The following is a 20,765-nucleotide window of genomic DNA, read 5'->3' as shown; positions in this document are numbered from 1 at the left end:
TAGTAAAAACGTTGCTGTATGAAATATCTGAGATTTTCTTGCCGATGTTCTCCTTTAGGACTTTAATGGTGTCACGGCTTACATTTAAGTCTTTTATCCACCTTGAATTTATTTTGGTGTATGGTGTAAGTCTGTGCTCAAGTTTCATTTTTTTTGCACATAGCTGTCCAGTTCTCCCAACACCATTTGTTGAAGAGGCTATCTTTACTCCATTTTATGTTACTGCCCCCTTTGTCAAATATTAATTGACTGTAGAGAGTTGAGTTGATTTCTGGGCTCTCTGTTCTGTTCCATTGGTCTATGTGCCTGTTTTTATGCCAATACCAGGTTGTTTTGATTTAGTGACCTTGTAATACAGTTTGATATCAGGTATTGTGATCCCTCCTACTTTGTTATTCTTTCTCAAAAGTGCAGCTGCTATTCTCGGTCATTTATGGTTCCACATAAATTTTTGAAGTGTTTGTTCTATGTTTGTAAAATATGCCATTGGTACTTTAATAGGTATTGCATTGAATCTGTATATTGCTTTGGGTAGTATGGACATTTTGATGATGTTAATTCTTCCAGTCCATGAACAAGGTATATGTTTCCATTTGTTTGTGTCTTCCTCGATTTCTTTCTTCAGGGCTGTGTAGTTTTCTGCATACAGTTTTTTTACCTCCTTAGTTAGGTTTATTCTCAGATATTTTATTTTTCTTTTTCCTATATCGAATGGGATTTTTTCCTTGATTTCTGCTTCTGCTGATTCATTGTTAGTATACAAAAATGCCTTTGATTTCTAGATGTTGACTTTGTAACCAGCTGTTTTGCCAAATTCATTAGTTAGTTCGAGCAGTGTTTGGGTAGAGTCTATAGGATTTTCGATGTACACTATCATGTCATCTGCAAACAGTGACAGTTTTGCTTCCTCCTTTCCTATTTGGATGCCTTTTATTTCCTTTTCTTGCCTGATTGCTGTGGCTAAAACTTCCAATACTATATTGAATAGAAGTGGTGAAAGTGGACATCCTTGTCTTGTTCCTGATCTTAGTGGAAAAGCTTTTAGTTTTTTCCCATTGAGTATGATATTGGCTGTAGGTCTATCATATATGGCCTTTATTATTTTGAGAAATGCTCCCTGTATTTCCACTTTGCTGAGTGTTTTTTATCATAAATGGGTGTTGTACCTTATCGAAAGCTTTTTCCACATCTATTGACATGATCATATGATTTTTGTCTTTGCTTTTGTTTATGTGATGTATTACATTTACTGATTTGCGAATATTGAACCATCCTTGCATCCCTGGGATGAATCCCACTTGGTCATGGTGCATGATCTTTTTGATATATTGTTGGATGCAATTTGCCAATATTTTTTGAGGATTTTAGCATCTATCTTCATCAGCAATATTGGCCTGAAGTTTTGTTTCTTTGTTGTGTCTCTATCTGGTTTTGGAATTAAGATGATGCTGGCTTCATAAAAAGAATTTGGGAGTTTTCCATCCTTCTGGATTTTTTGGAATAGTCTGTGGAGAATAGGGGTTAGCTCTCCCTTAAATGCTTTGTAGGATTCTCCTGTGAAACCATCTGGTCCAGGGCTTTTGTGTGATGGGAGTTTTTTGATTACTGCTTCAATTTCTTTTGCTGATATTGGTGTATTTAGATTTTCTGCTTCTTTTTCACTGAGTTTTGGAAGATTGTATTTTTCTAGAAATGTGTCCATTTCCCCTAGGTTCTCAAATTTCTTGGCATACAGTTCTTCAGAATAATTCCTTACAATCCCTTCTATTTCTGTGGTATCAGTTGTAATCTCTCCTCTTTCATTTCTGATTGTGTTTATTTGTGTCCTCTGTCTTCTTTTCTAATGAGCCTACTTAAAGGCTTGTCAATTTCGTTTCTCTTCTCAAAGAACCAACTCCTGGATTCATTGATCCTTAAAATTGTGCTTTTAGTCTCTATGTCATTTAATTCTGCTCTAATCTTGGTCATTCCCTTCCTTCTGCTTGCTCTGGGCTGTCTTTGTTGTTGTTCCTCGAGTTCTTGCAGGCATGGGATTAGGTTGTTTGTTTGAAATGTTTCTATCTTCTTTAGGTAGGCCTGTATTGCTACAAACTTCCCTCTCAGGACTGCCTTCACCATGTCCCATAAGTTTTGGGTTGTTGTGAGATCATTTTCATTTGTTTCCAGAAACGTTTTCATTTCTTCCCTAATTTCATTTTTGACCCATTCGTTGTTTAATAGCATACCATTCAGTCTCCATGATTTTGGATGCTTTGGGTTTTTTTCTTTGGGTTCGTTTCCAGTTTCAATCCCTTGTGGTCAGAGAGGATGCTTGGTATGATTTTAATTTTCTTGAATTTTTTGAGGCTCGTTTTGTGTCCTATCATGTGGTCTATCTTTGAAAATGTTCCATGTGCATTTGAAAAGAATGTGTATTTAGCTTCTTTGAAGGGCTGAAGGGATGAAGGGATGAAGGGCTCTATATATATCAGTTAAGTCCATTTCATCTATGGTGTTGTTTAATGCCACAATATCTTTGTTGATAATTTGTTTGGAAGATCTGTTCATTTTTGATAGTGGGGTGTTAAAATCCACTACTATAATTGTGTTGCTCTCAATATCTTTCTTGAAGTCCTCTAAGTTTTTCTTGATATATTTGGGTGCCCCTATGTTTGGTGCATATATGTTTACAATGTTAATGTCTTCTTGGTGGATTCTTCCCTTGAGTTATTATGAAGTGACCTTCTGGGTCTCTCTTGATGGCCCTTTTTTTTAAGTCTTTTTTTGTCTGATATGAGAATTGCTACCCTAGCTTTTTTTTCTTGTCTGTTTGCTTGGAAAACTTGTTTCCAGCCTTTCACTTTTAGTCTGTGATGGTCTTTTGTCCTGAGGTGTGTCTCTTGTAGGCAGCATATGTGTGGGTCATGCTTTCTAATCCATGCAGCTATTCTGTGTCTTTTGATTGGAGCATTTAATCCATTTACATTTAAGGTTATTATTGATAAGTACTATTCATTGCCATTTTTGTACCTGTGTTCCTCTCTGTTTCCCTCTTATCCTTCCTTGCCTTAAAGCAGTCCTTTCAGTATTTCTTGTAGAGCTGGTTTGGTGGAGGCATATTCTTTAGGGCTTCTTTCGTCTTGGAAGCTCTTTATTTGGCCATCTATCTTGATTGAGAGCCTTGCTGGGTAAAGTAGCCTTGGTTGTAGGCCTCTGTTTCTCATTACTTGGAATATTTCTTGCCATTCTCTTCTTGCTTGGAGTGTTTCCATTGAGAAGTCAGTAGCTAACCTTATTGGGGCTCCCTTGTATGTTATTTCTTTTTTCTCCCTTGCTGCCTTTAAGATTCTCTCTTTGTCTTGGAATTTTGCCATTTTGATGGTGATGTGTCTTGAAGTAGGCCTCCTTGGGTTCCTCTTGATTGGGACTCTCTGTGATTCCTGGATTTGTGAGACTTTTTCTCTCATCAAATTAGGGACATTTTCTCTCATTACTCGTTCAAATACTTTTTCTATCCCTTGTTCTTCTTCTCCTTCTGGTATTCCTATTATTCGGATATTATTATGTTTCATATTGTCTTGCATTTCTCTTAATCCCTCTTCATTCTTTCTGAGCCTCTTTTCATTTTCTTGCTCTTTCTGTGAGATGCTTTCTGCCTTGTCCTCCAACTCACTAATCCTATCCTCCGCTTCATCTATCCTACTTTTGAAACTTTCCACTGTGTTCTTCAATTCGGAAATTGTATTCTTCATTTCCTTTTGTCCCTTGCTGATAGTTTCCATTTCCTTTTTCATGTTGCTGTAGTTTGCAGAGAGATCATTGTAGTTCCCTTGTAGTTTCTGGTAGTTCATTGTGAACTCTTTGAACTTCATAATAACCAGTGCTTTGAATTCACTATCTGATAGTTGATCAGCCTCTATTTCATCTAACATTCTTACTGAATTTTCTGCTTTTTCTTTCATTTGGGGATTGTTTCTTTGTCTTCCCATTGTTTGAGACTCTTCTTGTTAGTCTCTGCTTCTAAAATTGATCTTTTCTGAAACCCTGGTTTTATGGTGTGAACTTCTGTGGTATGATCCTTGTGAAGTTCAGTTGTGCAGACTTCTTGAAGTTCTTTTTTTTTAAGATTTTATTTATTTATTTTTAGAGGGGAAGTAGAGAGGGAGAGAAACATCAATGTATGGTTGCCTTTCATGCATCCCATGCTGGGAACAGGACTGCAGGGAACCAGCATACAACCCAGGCATGTGCCCTGACTGGGAATTGAACTGCGATCCTCTGGTTCGCAGACCTGTGCTTAATCCACCGAGCTACACTAGCCAGGGCTCCTTGAAGTTTCTTTATGTTCTTTGTCTCCACCTACTCTCATGCTGGTCCTCACGCTGGTCCCTGTGTTGTTGCCTACCACTGCTGAATGTCCTGGCTCTAGTAGCTGCCTCCTCAAGCATCTAGGCCCCTTACTATGGCAGCAGCACCGGGGCTGGAAATTTCCCGGCTCCCATAGCTGGCTCCTCTGCCACCCACGGCCGTCAAAGGGGTTTTAGATAGTACATTTTCTTCTTGCTGCTCCTGGAACACCTGCCATTGCCACCATGTGAATGTGCCCCAGTTAGGCTACTGGATGATCTCCAGTACAATTTTGAATAAAAGTTGTGAAACTGGACACACTTGTCTTGTTCCTGATATTAAGGGAAGTGGTTTTAGATTTTACCCATTGAACATGATGATGGCAGTAGGTATTTTGTTTATGGCCTTCATTATGTTGAGGCATATGCTCCCTCTATTCTCACTTTGCTGAGTATTTTTATTATGAAGGGGTGCTGAATTTTACCAAAAGCTTTTCCTGCATCTATTGATACAATCATATGATTTTTCTCCTTCCTTTTGTTTCTATGAAGTATTATGTTAATCAATTTGCAAATATCATACCATCCTTGCATCCCTGGAATAAATCCCACTTGGACATGGTGTATAATGTTTTTGATCTGTTGCAGGATCTGATTTGCAAATACTTGTTCAGGATTTTAGCATCTATATACATCAGAGATATTGACCTGTAATTTTTCTTTCTTTGTTGTGCCTTTACCTGGTTTTGGGATTAGTAGTGGCCTTGTAAAAAGGCCACTGTAAAAGAGTAGTGGCCTTGTAAAAAAGAGTTTGGGAATCTTCCCTGTTCTTGAATTATTTGGAATAGTTTCAGAAGGGTAGGTGTTAGTTCTTTGAATGTTTGGTAAAATTCACCTGTGAAGCCATCTGGTCCAGGGCTTTTACGTGCTGAGAGTCTTTTGATCCCTACTTCAATTTTGCTACATGTTATCAGTTTCTTTAGGTTTTCTGCATCTTCCTGATTCAGTTTTGTAAGATTGTATGTTTCCAGAAATTTGTCCATTTTGCCTAGGTTGTTCAGTTCCCTGGCGTATAGTTCTTCATAATAATCTTACAATCCTTTGTATTTCTGTGGTATCAATTGTTACTTTTCCTCTCATTTCTGATTTTATTTTTGGGGGTCCTCTTTCTTTTTTCTTGATAAATCTGGTTAAATGTTTGTCAATTTTGTTTATCTTTTCAGAGAACAAGCTGCTGGGTTCATTGATTCTTTGAGAGTTTTTATCCTAAATAGATGCTAGATTTTATCAAATACTTTTCTGCATCTATTGATATTATCATGTGATTTTTATTCTTCATTTTGTTTATATGGTTGTTTCAAGTTTATTTATTTGGAATAGTGTGCCAACCTTGCATCCCCCAAATAAATGTTGCTTATTTTAACAAGTACACTTATGACATTACTTATTCTTTATCCCCCAAATTTGCCTTGGCTAATAGTTTGATTGTTTAGAATATTTTTGAATATTTTTTCAACAGAGTAAGATGAATGGAATGCAAACCTTTTCTCAAGGACTGAATGACCAACAGCAACATCAGTCTCCAGTTAAAAAGGGTAAATTTTTATAAGAGAATGTTAGCATTTATGTGGACTTAATATTTGCTTAGTTGCAAACCTTTGGTACATGAGAAATTTTATTGTATTCTTTTGGTCGATTTCTGTTCATTTTATTAAGACTATAGGTTTGATTGCTCCAAAGTTGAGACCATAATAACAATGGCTTGAAAAGGTAGAAGCTCATTTATATATCTTCTGTGTCATGTAAAATTTTAAATTGGTGTACTTGTTCAGCTCTGTGAAGCTGCTATTGGCCTATGTATACAGCTGGCCCATGATAAACATGGGTTTGAACTGTGAAGGTCCATTTATATGTTAATTTTTTTGGTAAATGCCATAAATATAATTTTCTTCCCTATGATTTTCTTAACACCATTTTCTTTTCTCTAGATTATATATTTAAGAATACTATATATAATACATATACAAAATATGTATTAATTGTTTATGTTATTGGTAAGGGTTCTGGTCAATGGTAGGCTTATAGTAGTTAAGTTTTGGGGAAATCAAAAATTATACATGGATTTTTGACTGAGTGGGGAGTTGGCAGCTCTAACCCCCATATTGTGGAAAGGTCAATTGTACTGTCTTACTTGCTTTGCTCTCTTTAACATATGGTTTCTCTGTCATTGCCCAAGATGAATGCTTCTGCTCCACCCATCATGTACCCTATGTAGCCGTCAGGAAGGAAGTTAGAGGAAAGGAAGTATTCCTTAAAAGTATGACACAGAAGTTACATATGACACTTCCATTTAATTCTTCATTGGCCAGAGCTTAGTCACGCTGCACAAAGCAGAGCTGCACAGCCAGCTAATTCTGTTACTAAAGCTGAAGGGAAGAACTCTGATGAAGGATCAGTAGTCTCTTCTACACCAGATACTTTTAATAAAATGAAAAAATAAATAATTTAGAGTCCAAATATTTGTCAATTTATGCATGTAGATTAAAAGTTATGAAAATACTGTATTAGCTTTTTTCTTAGTATTTAATTTCATATTTCTAAATAATATTTAAATTATTTTCAAATTTCTCATTTTTTGATATTATATATTTTGGAAAATGAGAACTTACATCTTCTTCATCAGTCCCCACACTTCACCTTTTGTATCCCCTTCCCACTACATAGCTATTTCATAAGTTTCAGTTAAAGCATTATCAGTCTTTGTATTATGTGACTACATAAATACAGTTGCTTAGCTAAGAGATACACATCTCCTTTTCATATAGCTGATGTTTGCCTTGGTTTTCTGTGCAACTATTAATTGTTTCTCTCAAATGCTCCAATAATTTTGTCTATAATATTTTTGTTATGCTCAGAATCCTAGAAGAGACTTTCCTTTGATAACCCTCCATTGTCCTATTACAGGACAAACCAGTTGCTCTTCAGTCACGCTGGAATGAACTTTTACTATTATTTTGATGCATCTTTTGGCAATTTTTTGTTTCTTTTCTCTTGAAGTAAAACTCACCATTTGAAACATTTTAAAAATGCACCAATCAGTGGTTTTTAGTATCATATTATGCAACCATAACAACTATTTAATTTGAGAATATTTTTATTACCCCAGAAGAAACTTTGTACCCAGTAAGCAACTACTTCCTATTCTCCTTTCCATTCAGCCACTGGCAAAACTAATCTGTTTTTTGTCTTGATGGATATACTTATTCCAGACATCTCATTTAATGGAATTTTACAATAGGTGACCTTTTATGTCTGGCTTCTTTTACTTATTATAGGTTTTTGAGATTCATCCATGTATAGCAGTACTTCCTTTTTATTGCTGAATATCATTCTGTTGTGTTGATGTGCTGCATTTTGTTTACTTAATTCTCAGTTGATAGACTTTTGGGTTAGTTTTACTTTTTGGCTATTACAAATAATGTTGCTATGAATACTTGTTTACAAGTTTTTGTTTTAACATCTGTTTTCCTTTTTTCTTGGATATACACTTAGTGGTAGATTTGTTTGGTAACATGCTGATTATAAGTGTAACATTTTGAGGAAACCAGACAGGGCAGTTCCCAAAAACTGCCAAACTGTTTTCCATAGTGGAAATAGCATTCTACATTCCCATTAGCAACATATGAAGGTTCCAATTTCTTTACATCCTTGTTAGGATTTTTATTTATTGTAGCATCCTAGTTGGTATGAAGTAGTATATCATTGTAATACTGATTTGCATTTCTCTAATGACTAATCATTTTGAGCATTTTTTCATGTGCTTGTTGGCCATTTGTATTTCTTCTTTGGAGGAATTTCTATTTAAGTCCTTTGACCATATTTTAATTGGATTGTTTACCTCTGGTTGTTAAGTTGTAAGAGTACTTGATACTAGACCCCTTTATCTCTCTCTCTTTACCACTTTCCCTTTCTGCTCTCCCCTTTCTCTGTCTGTGTCTCTCTCTAGTTCTCTTAATGATTTTTGTGTCATATCTAAGAAATCATTGCTGAAATCTAGGTCATAAAGATTCATTCCTATGAGTTTGCTTGTATCTGTTCAGTTTTCCCAATACCACTTATTGAAAAGACTGTCATTTCCCCATTGTATATTCTCACCTTCTTTTTCATAAATTAATTTACCAAATAAGCATGGGCTTATATCTGGGCTCTCTAACCTGTTCCATTGGTGTATGTGTGTACCTGCATCTGTTTTTATGCCAGTACCATGCAGTTTTGACCACTATAGCCTTGAAGTATATTTTGCCATCAGGTAACATGATACCTCTACCTTCGTTCTTTCTGAAGCTTGCTTTGGCTATTATGGGTCTTCTTTGGTTTTATATAAATTTTAGGATTATTTGTTTTAGTTCTGTGAAAAATTCCATTGGTTTGTGATAGGAATTGCACTGAATCTGCACATTGCTTTGGGTAGTATGGACATTTTAGAGTATTAATGCTTCATATCTATGAGTACAGTATATCATTTCATTTATTTTTATCTTTATAGTGTTTGAGTACAGACCTTTTATTTTCTTGGTTAAATTTATTACAATTTTATCCTTTTTAATGCAATTGTAAATGGGATTGTTTTCTTAATTTCTTTTTCTGATAGTTTAGTATTGGTGTATTCAAATGCAACAAATTGTGAATATCTATTTTGTATCCTGATACTTTAGTTAATTCATTTGTTAGGCCTAATAGGGTTTTAGTGGAGTCTTCAGGGTTCTTTCTATATAGTATTATGTAATCTGCAAATAATGACAGTTTTGCTTCTTTCTTTTCAATTTGGATGCCTTTTATTTCTTTTTCTTGTCTTATTTCTGTGGCTAAGACTTCTAATACTATCTTTAATAAAAATGGTAAAAGTGGACATCCTTTTCTTGTTCCTAATTTTTAAAAAGGCTTTTAACGTTTCACCATTGACTATGATGTTAGCTACAGGTTTGTCATATATGGCTTTTATTATGTTGAGGTAAGTTCTGTCCCTACTTTGCTGAGTTTTTATCATACGCGTATATTGTCAAATGCTTTTTCTGCAGTTGTTGATAATCATGTGATTTTATCCTACATTTTATATATGTGCTGTATCATGTTAACTGATTTGTAGATATTGAGACAAACTTGCATCTCAGGAATAAATCCCAATTGATGATGGTGCATGATCTTTTAAATGTATTGTTGAATTATTTTTTATTATTATTTTGTTATGTATTTTTGCATCTATATTTATCTTTAAATGTTTGGTAAAATTCACCTGTGATTTCATCTAGTTAGAACTTTTGTTTGTGAGTGTTTTTAAATTACTGATTCAATTTAATTAGTAGTTATCAGGCTGTTCATATTTTCTTTTTCTTCGTGATTCAGTCTTGGATGACTGTATGGTCCTAGGAATTTTTCTGGTTCTTCCAGATTATCCAACTTGTTGGCGTGTAAATGTTCATTATAGTTTCTGTGTACCTGTGGTGTCAGTTGTCACTTCTCTTTCATTTCTCAGTATATTTATTTGGTCCATATCTTTTTTCCTTGATGACACTGGTTAAAGTTTAATCAATTTTGGATATCTTTTTAAAGAACCAGCTCTTGATTTCATTGATCTTTGTAATTTTTAAGGCTATTTTGTTTATTCCTATTGTGATCTTTACTATTTCTCTACTTCTACTCACTTTAAGCTCTTTTTTTTCTTAATTTCCCTCATTCCTTTAGATATGAAGTAGGAATCTTTGAGTTTTTTTATTTTGAGGAAGTGCTGTATTGCTATGAATTTTAGAACTGCTTTGTCTTTGTCCCATGGATTTTGAGTCATTTTATTTTCATTTTTGTCTCAAGTTTTCTTGATTTATTCCTTGATCTCAATCTTAAATAATGTGCTATCTAGTAGCATGTTATTTAGCCTCCATGTGTTTGTATACTTTTCAGCTTTTTTCTCAGTTTGATTTTCTAGTTTCATACCATGCTATTGAAGAGGATGCCCAACATGATATCAGTCTTCTTAAATTTACTCTGGATAATTTTGTGGCCTAACATATAGTTGGTTCTAGAAAATTTTTATGTGTACTTGAAAAAAATGTATATTCTGCTTCTTTTCGGTTAAATATTCTAAAAATATCAGTTAAATCCACCTGGTCTCATGTATCATTTAAGACCACTGTTTCCTTGTTGGTTTTCTGTCTGGGTCATCTATCCATTGATGTCAATGGAGTATTAGAATTCCTACTTATTATATTAATATTGATCTCTTCCTTTATTTCTGTCAATATTCATTTTATATATTTAGGTGCTCTTACACTGGGAGTGTAAATGTTTTCAACAGTTAAGTCTCTTGTTAGATTGACCATTTATTATGAAATGCCCTGATTTGTGTCTTGTTACAGTCCTTATTTTAAAGTCTTTTTTGTCTGATACAAGTATTGCTACCCCAGCTTCACTCACATTTGCATAAAATCTTTTCCCATCCTAATATCTTTTCTGATTCCTTTATTTTCAGTCTGAGTGTCTTTTGAGCTGAAGTGAGTCTCTTGTAGAGAGCATGTATATGGGTCTTGTTTTTGTAATCCATTTAGCTACCCTACTACATCTTTTGATTAGAGCATTTAATTCAATTACATTTAAAATAATTATAAATAGGTATGTAGTTACTGCCACTTTACTAATAGTTTTCCGATTTTTTGTAGTTCTTCTCTTTTACTTTTTTTTTATCTCTTGCTCTCTTTTTTGAATGTTGACTTTCTGTAGTGTTATGTTTGAATTCTTTTCTTCTTTTTTTTTTTGATTGTATATGTCTTACAGAGTTTTGGTTAGTGATTACCATGTGCTTTATATATGCCAAACTATGTTTATAGTAGTCTATTTAATTGATGGTTGCTTAATTGAACACATACTAAATCACTACAGATTTTATTCACCTACACACATTTATGTTTTTGACACTATTTTATCTCTTTTATGTGGGTTTGTTTGTATCCCATAACTTATGGTTGTAATTAAACATAATCTTCCAATTTCTGCCTTTATAGTTGATTAATCCACTGCTATTACTCTTGCCTTTGTCATTGCGATATTTTTCTTTCCTATACTTTCTTTTTCATATATTTTATATTTTTTTCTTAAAAAGTCCCTTTACTATTTCTTGTGATACTGGCCTTGTGGTAATAAATCCCTTTAGATTTTCTTATATGGTTATCTCTTTACCTCTGCTTAGATTTTAAATGATACCTTGTTGGCTAGAGTAACTTTGGTTGAAGGTCTTGGTCTCTCATAAGTTTGAATAATCTGTACCAGTTCCTTCTGGCCTGCAACATTTCAGTTGAGAAGTCAGCTCACAATCTTTTGGGGGCTCCCTTGTAGGTAACAGATTGTCTTTTTTTGTGTGTGTGGCTCTTAAGAGTCTCTTTGTCTTTAGACAATTTAGCATTCTACTTATGATGTGTTTTGGTATGGACCTCTTGGATTCATCTTGTTTGGGACTTTCTGTGCTTCCTAGATTTGTATGTCTGTTTCCTTCACCAGGTTAGGAAAGTTTTCCATAATTATTTTTTCCATATGTTTTCAATTCTTTGCTCTCTCTCTTCTCTGAGCACCTCAATGATGCAAATGTTGGTACACTTGAAGTTGTCCCAGAGTATCCTTATACTGTCCTTATTTTTTTCTCTTTTGATGTTTTAACTGGATGTTTTCACTACCTTATCTTGCAAAGCAGTGATTCAGTTCACTGTTTCATATAATCTGTTGTTAATTCAATCTAATGTATTCTTCATTTCAGTTATTGTATTCCTCAGTTCTGTTATATTTTCTACCTTTATGATGTTTCCTATATCTGTACTGAAGCTCTGAGTTCATATACTCTTCCTCAATGTTAATTGAGCATTCTTATAAACTGTATTTTAAACTCTGCTTCTAGTAGATTGCTTCTTTTTCATTTTGTTCTTTCATTCTGGAGTTTTGTTCTGTTCTTTAATTAGGAACATGGTTCTCATCTCATTTTACTGATTGCCTGTGCTTGTTTCTATATATTAGGTAGATCTGTTATGTTTCCCTGTCTTAACAGAGTGGCCTTATAAAGTAGATGTCATATAGGGCCCAGTAGTGCATTCTCCCTGGTCACCGGAGTCATGTGCTCCAGAGATGTCTTCTAAGTGGTTTGTGTGAGCTCTCCTATTGTATTTGGGCATTGATCGCTGGTAGCACATTAGTGGGTGGAAATTAATCCTCAGGATGACTGCCTGTGAGGGCCTGCAGCAACTACAGAGGAGAAGCTGTTACACAGGGCCTGACCCCACAGAGTGTCATTTGCTTTGTTGTGATTCTGGTGCCAAATGAGGCCATCCTTCTGATATGTAAATTGTGGTTCTGGTTGGGTAGGGTTTGGCTGTAATCTGAAGCCGTATATTGTGTATATACACAATATATGAAGGCATATATTGTGTCTGGAGCATCTTGGGAAATGCTCTCTTTTGGGCCTATATCAGCTGCCATTTGTGCCAGGCTTGGGTCCACTTGTCAAGAGCTACAAAGTGATGTGAGGTTGCTTGCTGCTTGTGCTTGGGTTGGAGGTGCTTGGGAGAGTGTGAATTGAGCCAGGTTGAGACTTGTACTGGACTTGGGACACTTTGGTGGGCACCACAATGCAAGCTGAACCTGGTAACTGCTTGTGTTGTTTGTGGACCTTTGAGAGAGTCTGAAGCCAGCAGTTGTGTGAGATTCACAGATTTTGAGGAAGGTCTGTAGCGAGAGATGAGACAGACTATTTATGTGGTGGAGCCTCTGGAAGAGGCTGGGGCCAGGTGACAGAGTTGGGTGGGGTGGAGTCTCTGGGAGTGACCAGGGTAGAGAGAATTATATTAGCCAGGTTAATTGAGATTGATCACCTACCTGTGTTGGGTCACCTGGGTAGGGAGAGAGCTCCACAAAAGAACAATGGTGCCTGCTGGCACTCTTGTCTCTGGAGTTGCCCCAATCTCTCTCTCCAGCCTTCAACTTGAAGTTAGTTAATTTAGTTTTTCTATATCTGTCCATGGCACTTTTCAAGTTGTTCCTCATGTGCTCAAGTTTAGAGTGAGTGAGCTTTTGAGCAAGCAAATCTGTGTGCAGGCCATTTAAGAGCAGTGCCTTGCTCTCTAGCAGCCCTTTGTCTTTCTTGCATGTATTTCCCCTGATGAGTCTCTTCTTCCCAGCACTGGTGCTCCTGGTTGGGGAGGCTAGTGTGGGGCTGGCACCCCTTACTCCTTATGGGGGACCTCTGCTTCTGAGATACCCCTTCCAATTTTTAATCACCACTCATGGGTGTGAGACCAGCCTGTTCTATATTTCTGCCCCTCTAGCCTTCACATGACTTCTTCTTTATATCCTTATTCATAGGAGTTCTGTTCAGCTAGATTTAAGGTGTTTCTCAGTGATGCCTGTTCTATAATTTAGTTATAATTTTGACGTGGTCATGGGAAGAGGAGAGCTCAGAGTTTACCTACTCCATCTTGACTACATGCTCTTCATTTACCATTTCTTTTATTTTTCTTTATTTCTGAAGATTAAAGTTTCTATCAAGTATGATTTTCCTTTAACCTGAAGATTTTTTTTTAAATTTTAGCATTCTCTGTAAATCAAATTAGCTGGTGACAAATGTTTTGTCTTTGTCAGTCTAGAAATATATTTTGCTTCACGTGTATTCCTGAAAATTTTTTTCCATTAAATATGAGGAAGGGAAAAATGTATACTCCTCCTATGTTTCTGCTCCACTCTCAATACTCTCCTATACTCACAGAACTTCACATCTGACATCATATATGTGGTTTTTCCATATATCAAGCAATTTTTTCTAACATCAGCTGAATGTCTTATAATGTAATTCAATCCTGATACTAACTGTGGTTAGTACAGACCCTACAGGTTAAGGGCTTAGTCCCTCAAGAGAACTTTCCACTTTTGTCAACACTTCAAGTAGGTTTCTAGATTACCCAGAAATTTTGTCTACCTTTGCTACAAATTGATTGCTCTCAAGACCTCCTCCTTGGTTTCAATCATTTGCTAGAACAGTTTATAGAACTTAAACATAAATCACATTTACCAGTATTATATAATACACAATATGAGAAAGGATATAGTTGAACAGCCAAATGAGAGATACATAAGACAAGGTCTGGAAGGGTCCCAAGGGCCAGAACATTCTCCCTGTGGAGTTGGGATACCCCACCCTCCTGGTACATGGTTCTGTTCACCAACCTGAAAGCTCTCTGTATCCCATACTTTTGGCATTTTATGGAGGCTTCATCATATAGGCATGACCAATCATTAACTTTATTTCTAGCCCCTCCTTCTTTACCAGGGAGTGGGGGAAGGGCTGAAACTTCCAAGCTTCTAATTGTGACTTGTTCTTTCTCATGACCAGCCCCCATCCAATAGCCCTTCCAGAGCCATCTGATTAAAATGAAATACATTTCTATTCCCCAGGAAATTCCAAAGGGTTTTGGAACTCTATGTCAGATAGCCCTTTAAAGATACTCCTCCATTTTTTCTGGCCCAGATTTATTTTTGTGATACTTTCTGATGAGAAGTTTGCAGGTATTTAAATCATTGTTCCCTGTGGGGGCGAGTTTCCTCGAAAGTCCCCCCATGTGCCCCCATGAGAGTAAATATGACTGAGACATGATGTGATCTGCTTTGGGAGGAGAAGTGGCCAGTTTCCTAGAGGAAAAAGGCCGTGAGCAGTGGCCAGGTTCTCAGGGGAAAAAGGCAGAGAGCCCCTTCCTCCAAGGGCTTTTATTGGATCCTATTACACAGGAATACAGGGCAGCAAGGATCAAACAGTAGATAACCTTTCAAAGAACTCTGAGGGCTTAGTGTGAGTCAGTGTCTGTCAGGAAAGTGGGTTGCAAAACTTTGAGGAGACATACTCATTTCCTCTCAAACCCTTATGATATATGAATGAAAGCACTCTTAGCAGAGCAGATTTCACAAGTTTGTCAAGAAGTCTTTGTGATGCCAGATTTTTCCCCAGGACAGGCTCTAGCAAGACAAGAAGCTGCACCGCTCCCCATCAGGTATTCAGGCTTAAGGGGATTAGAGCCAAGAAGCACTTCTCCCAGAGGACATGGGGATCTCAAAGCCGGGGGGGGGGTGGAGGGGATGAGAGTTCATTGCTTTGTTGCAGCCCCCCAAGTCCTTCCATGATGGTCTCCCAAGTGGTCCTGTCTGGCCTAGGTTGCCCTCCTCTGAAGGGTCTTACTCACCATGGACTTCTGACCAAGCTTTGAGGGCAGGGAGGAAACTGAGGCAGCATTTGCTACCAGAGACAAGCTTTGTCTCCTGCAGCTCACATTCCAGAAGTCGCTGGCCTTTAGCCACAGGGGGTAGAGTTACAATTCCTAGAACCAGGCAGAGCGGTCCACAACACTTCTCCTTGAAGATAGAGACCCTGTCGTGGATCTTGTTCAGCATTACTTAACACAGTGCCTGATACAGAGTTGGTGTAAAATAAATATTTCTTGAATTTATTTTGATCGTATTAAATTTTTAGTACATTAATATAAAGAGGCTTATTAGCATTCCATTTTGGTAGAATCTGTTTCCTATATGTATTACTGCTGTTATATTTTATAATACAAGGTCATTTTAGTAGGCTTAAATTATCTCATGAAAGAAAATACCATTACCAACTTTCTGAAATAGTCTGTTTCCTCAGTTTTTCCTTGGTTAATTGGTTTCCTTTTCTTGTAAAAGAAAAACTGAAGGCAAGCACCCTCTGCCGCCAGGCATTTTTGCATAGAAACTACTCATTTAATGAAATAATGGACAGTTAAGGGACACCCAGAAAGTACTGAGTCAAAAAGATGACCTGAGAAAATTCTGTGTTTTATAACATTTCATTTGATGTTTAATGTACACAGAGAGAATTAAATACAGCAGAGATTTCCTGCTGAAGCTCTCAAGTATTTCCATCTTCAGGAAAAAAACAGACTGTCTGCCTGATCATCTTATTGTACTTCAAAAATCAGTAAGTGCTTTTCTAATTTTGATTCCAAAATATTTGTCATTGATATTTTCATTTTGTTGTCTCTTGATTTTTAATTGTTCTCATTGTGAAAATAATTCAGAAAAGTACGTAAATGTAAATGTATGATATAACCAATTTCTATATGTAATTCCCACTCTAGTGAATAAATAGAATGAACTTGTTGTATTTTAAGAAAATGCAACAGGTTATGAAAAGAGCATGCCATATTTTCTCCTAAAAGTACTATTGTCTTGTTTTCCAATTAAGTTCAATAATCCACCTGGAATTGATTTTGCTGCATGATATGAGGTAAAAGTCTTTTTTTATTTTCCTCTATGTAGATCTCCAGTCATCCTAGCAATATTTATTTGTTTGTTTGTTTATTATATTGTATCAATTATGCTATTGTAGTTGTTCAGTTTTTACCCTCTCCACCCAGTGTCCCCTACTCCCTCAGGCAATCCCCACACCATTGTTCAGGTCCATGGGTCATGTGTATAAGTTCTTTGTCTACTCCATTTCCTATACCGTACTTTACTTCCCCATAGCTATTCTGTAACTACCTATTTGTACTTCTTAATACCCTCATCTCTTTACCCATTCCTCCATACTTACTCCCACCTGACAGACATCAAAACAGTCTCCATATCCATGCTTCTGTCTCTTTTTTCTTATTGATTTCATTTGTATTTTTTTTAATTTATATTTAGAGAGAGAGGAAGAGAAGGAGAGAAAGATCAATGTGTGATTGCCTCTCGTGTGCCCCCAAGTGGGTACTTGGCTTGCAACCCAGGCATGTGCCCTGACTGGACATTGAACCAGTGACACTTCATTTGTCTTTTAGATTCAGTTGTTGTTAGATATGTATTTATTTCCCTTTTATTGTTTATATTTTTGATCTTTTTCTTAAATAAGCCTCCTTTATTGTTTCATTGTTTATTTTTCTTTTTTATTTTTAATTTTTAAAAGATTTTATTTATTTATTTTTAAAGAGGGTAAGGAAGGGAGAAAGAGGGAGAGAAACATCAATGTGTGGTTGCCTCTCAAGTGCCCCCAGCTGGGGACCTGGTCCACAACCCAGGCATGTGCCCTGACTGGGAATTGAACCTGTGACCCTTTGGTTCACAGGCCAGCCCTCAATCCACTGAGCCACATCAGCCAGGGCTATTTTAAAATTTTTCTATTACAGTTGTCTCAATTTTTCCCTCATTGCTCTAACCTGCCCCACCCACCCCCTGTTCTTTCAGTCAGACTGCATCCCATTGTCCATTACCATGGGTGCTTTGTATGAGTTCCTTGACTAGATCTTTCTCCTTCTTTCCCCTGTTATTCCTCCCCCCACCTTCGGTCACTGTCAGTTTGTTCCTTATTTTCATGTCTCTGCTTCTATTTTGCTCATTTGGTTTTTTGTCCATTAGGTTCAACTTATAGGTAAGATCAGATGGTATTTGTCTTTCACTTCCTGGCTTATTTCACTTAGTATAATGCTCTCCACTTCAATCCATGCTGTCACAAAGGGTAGGAGTTCTTTCTTTCTGCTATGTACTATTCCATTTTGTAAATGTACCACACGGTTTTTTGATCTATTTATTTACTGATGGACACTTAAATAAGTCCCTTAAACATTTCATATAATATTGGTTTGGTAATGATGAACTCCTCTAGTTCTTTTCTGGTCTGAGAAGCTCTTTACCTGTCCTTTGATTCTAAATATTTTTGCAGGGTAGAGCAATCTTGGCTGTAGGTTCCTGCTTTTCATGACTTTGGATATTTTTTGCCAGTGCCTTCTAGCTTGCTAAGTTTTGTTTTGTTTTATTTTGTTTTTTGAGCAATCAGCTAACAGTCTAATGGAAACACCTCTGTAGGTAACTAACTACTTTTCTCTTGTTACTTTTAAGATTTTCTCTTTATCTTTAACCTTTGGCAATTTAATTATGATATGTCTTGGAGTGGGCCTTTTTGCATCCATCTTGTTTGGAACTCTGTGCTTCCCGAGCTTGCACATCTATTTCTTTCACCAAATTAGGGAAGTTTCATTTCACTATTTTTCAAATAAATTTTCCAATTTCTTGCTCTTTCTATTCTCCTTCTGCTCTTTCTTATTTTCCAAATCATTGATTTAATTTTTCACTTCCTCCCCTCTACTGTTGTTTCTCTATAATTCGTTTTTTATTTCAATTAGTATATCCTTCATTTTGGACTGGATCTTTCTTTGTCTCCTCATTTTGATGTCCTCCCTGTGTTTGTTTCTATGTATTAGGTAGAGCTGGTATGATTCTCTGTCTTCATAGCATGACCTAATGTAGTAGGTATCCTGTAGGGTCCAGGGGCACAGCCTCCCCATCACCCAAACAGGGTACTTGAGGTGTTTCCTTCATGTGGACTGCATATACCTTCCCCTTGTAGTTGAGCTCTTATTCCTGTTGGAAGGTCAATGGGAGGGATTTACGCAAGGACTCAATCTTTCCTGGTTTTTGCAGCCAGAAAACTAGGGGACTTATGGGGACTTATCTTCCTGGTACTGGAACCCTGGGCTTGATGGCCTATTGTGGGGCTGGGACTCCTCACTCCTGAAACATACCTTCCAAATTTGTATCCACCACATGTCTATGTGAGACCAGCCTGTTCTCTTCTCAGCCCCTGCTACCAGCCTGGATGGATATGGTTTCTTTAATTCTGTAGTTGTCAGACTCCATTCAACTTGATTTCTTATAGTTCTGAGTGATGGTTGTGTTCTATAGTTCAGTTGTAATTTTGATGTGGCTTTGCAAGGAAGCAAGCCCTATTTACCTATGCTGCCATATTAATTGGAATTCAAACCTGATATTTTGGTCTCCCTTTGCAGATAAGGATGATAATACCCACGTGTTAGGATTAAATCTCAACAATATATGAAAGTGCTTGTGATGGTGCTTATCTCTCATTATATATTGATTTTTCATTCTGTGTTTTTTGCTTCCATAGAAGTGAAGGACCTCTATTTAGAGTTTTCACAAACACTATAATGGTATACAAAAAAGAGAGAAAACAAGAAGAAAGAAAAACAACTGGGATTTTATTGAGAAGGGCTGCGAATATAGATATGCTGAGAATGGCTTAAATTGAGATACAGACTACCTCCTGTGTTCTCCATTTTTTGAATTTTGAATTCTTTGGCTTCACAACTTTTTCTTAATTACAATTTTTAAAATTTTAACTTACTCATATAGACACCAGTGTTTCTTAATTTAAACTCCCTAACTTGCAAATCTCCATCCCATTCTTATTTTTAAAATTAAAGCAGGGATTTAAACTTTTTTTCATAACACTTCACATACAGGAATATTTTAAAGAGAAAAAAATGTTTTTAGTTATGTTTAAACTTTTCTGTTTGTTTAGAGATCTTAGGAACATGTGACCTTTGGTCTGTAAACTTCAATGCTTTATAAAATAGTCACTTTTTTAATTGTAGACTTTCAATCTCTAATATTTTGTTTTTAAAATAAAAGTTGTACATACTTATTATTTTAAACACTCCTTATATATTAGAATTGAGTTTAATTTTGATATATTCATGAATAACATTTTTTGAAAATTAAGTACCACAAAAAGAAAACAGCAGGTTTGGAATACAATATAATATATTTAAAAGGAATTACATGTGTTTTATTAAACATAGAAGAATTGTTTGGTTATTTGACAAATTAGAGTTACTTTATTAATTTCTACAATAACATGCATTTAGATTTATAAACAGTAGGATCACAGTATTACGTTTGATACATGAATTAGTAAAAGCTGTATTCATTAACATTTTCTTCTATATTATAAGAAAACAACAAAAGTTTTAAGGAACATTTTAAAAACAGATGAATTTGAAGATAAAGAATTATTTGTTTTATGTTTGGACACCTGCAAATAAAGTGGATCTAGTACCAATAACTGTAATGGACTGTGACAATTCAATTTATTTTTCATTTTGATGGTTGGGTATTTGGTTTCTTCTAAAATGAGATACACACACACACACACACACACATATATATATATATAAAACTACAAAAAATTTTCTAATCAGTTTCAGCTTTGCAGGGAGTTCTGTAAATAAATTGGGAAGAAAGACAAGTAAAAATGTGGTTAATGACACAGGAAGATTGTGTATTTATAATCTGCATGCTACTTTCAGTCTTTTGTTTTTCATCACTTGTAATAATAGAATGAAAATGTAATCTATAAATATTCTCAAATATAAAGTATTTGCTGCAATGTATATATAGCATATAATTTCTTGTTGCTGAACTTGCTGCTGTTTTCTTTCACACTGATTTAAGACCAGCACTTGAATGATCTTTACAGTCTTTACAGAGGCCTAGGCTGTGGAGTTCTCAGGGGAATGAGGGACAATACTTAATAGGCTTTTGTTTTCAAATATATGATTG

General features: G+C 35.9%; 1 protein-coding gene across 1 annotated transcript in view; it reads left to right on the top strand.

Moving 5' to 3' along the window:
* Positions 1-20,765, top strand: part of CUNH8orf88 (chromosome unknown C8orf88 homolog) — a 192,101-nt gene that overhangs the window by 4,968 nt on the left and 166,368 nt on the right. Inside the window, 2 exon segments of the mRNA XM_053664719.1 lie at positions 5,845-5,920; positions 16,241-16,347. Of these exon segments, the coding sequence (XP_053520694.1) occupies positions 5,845-5,920; positions 16,241-16,347 (183 nt within the window).

This window comes from Artibeus jamaicensis, unplaced genomic scaffold (genome assembly GCF_021234435.1).
Source record: "Artibeus jamaicensis isolate MK-2021 breed Jamaican fruit bat unplaced genomic scaffold, CSHL_Jam_final contig_386, whole genome shotgun sequence".
NCBI lineage: Eukaryota > Metazoa > Chordata > Mammalia > Chiroptera > Phyllostomidae > Artibeus > Artibeus jamaicensis.
Note: the sequence above shows the minus strand (reverse complement) of the source record. Positions and strands in the feature narration are given on the sequence as shown.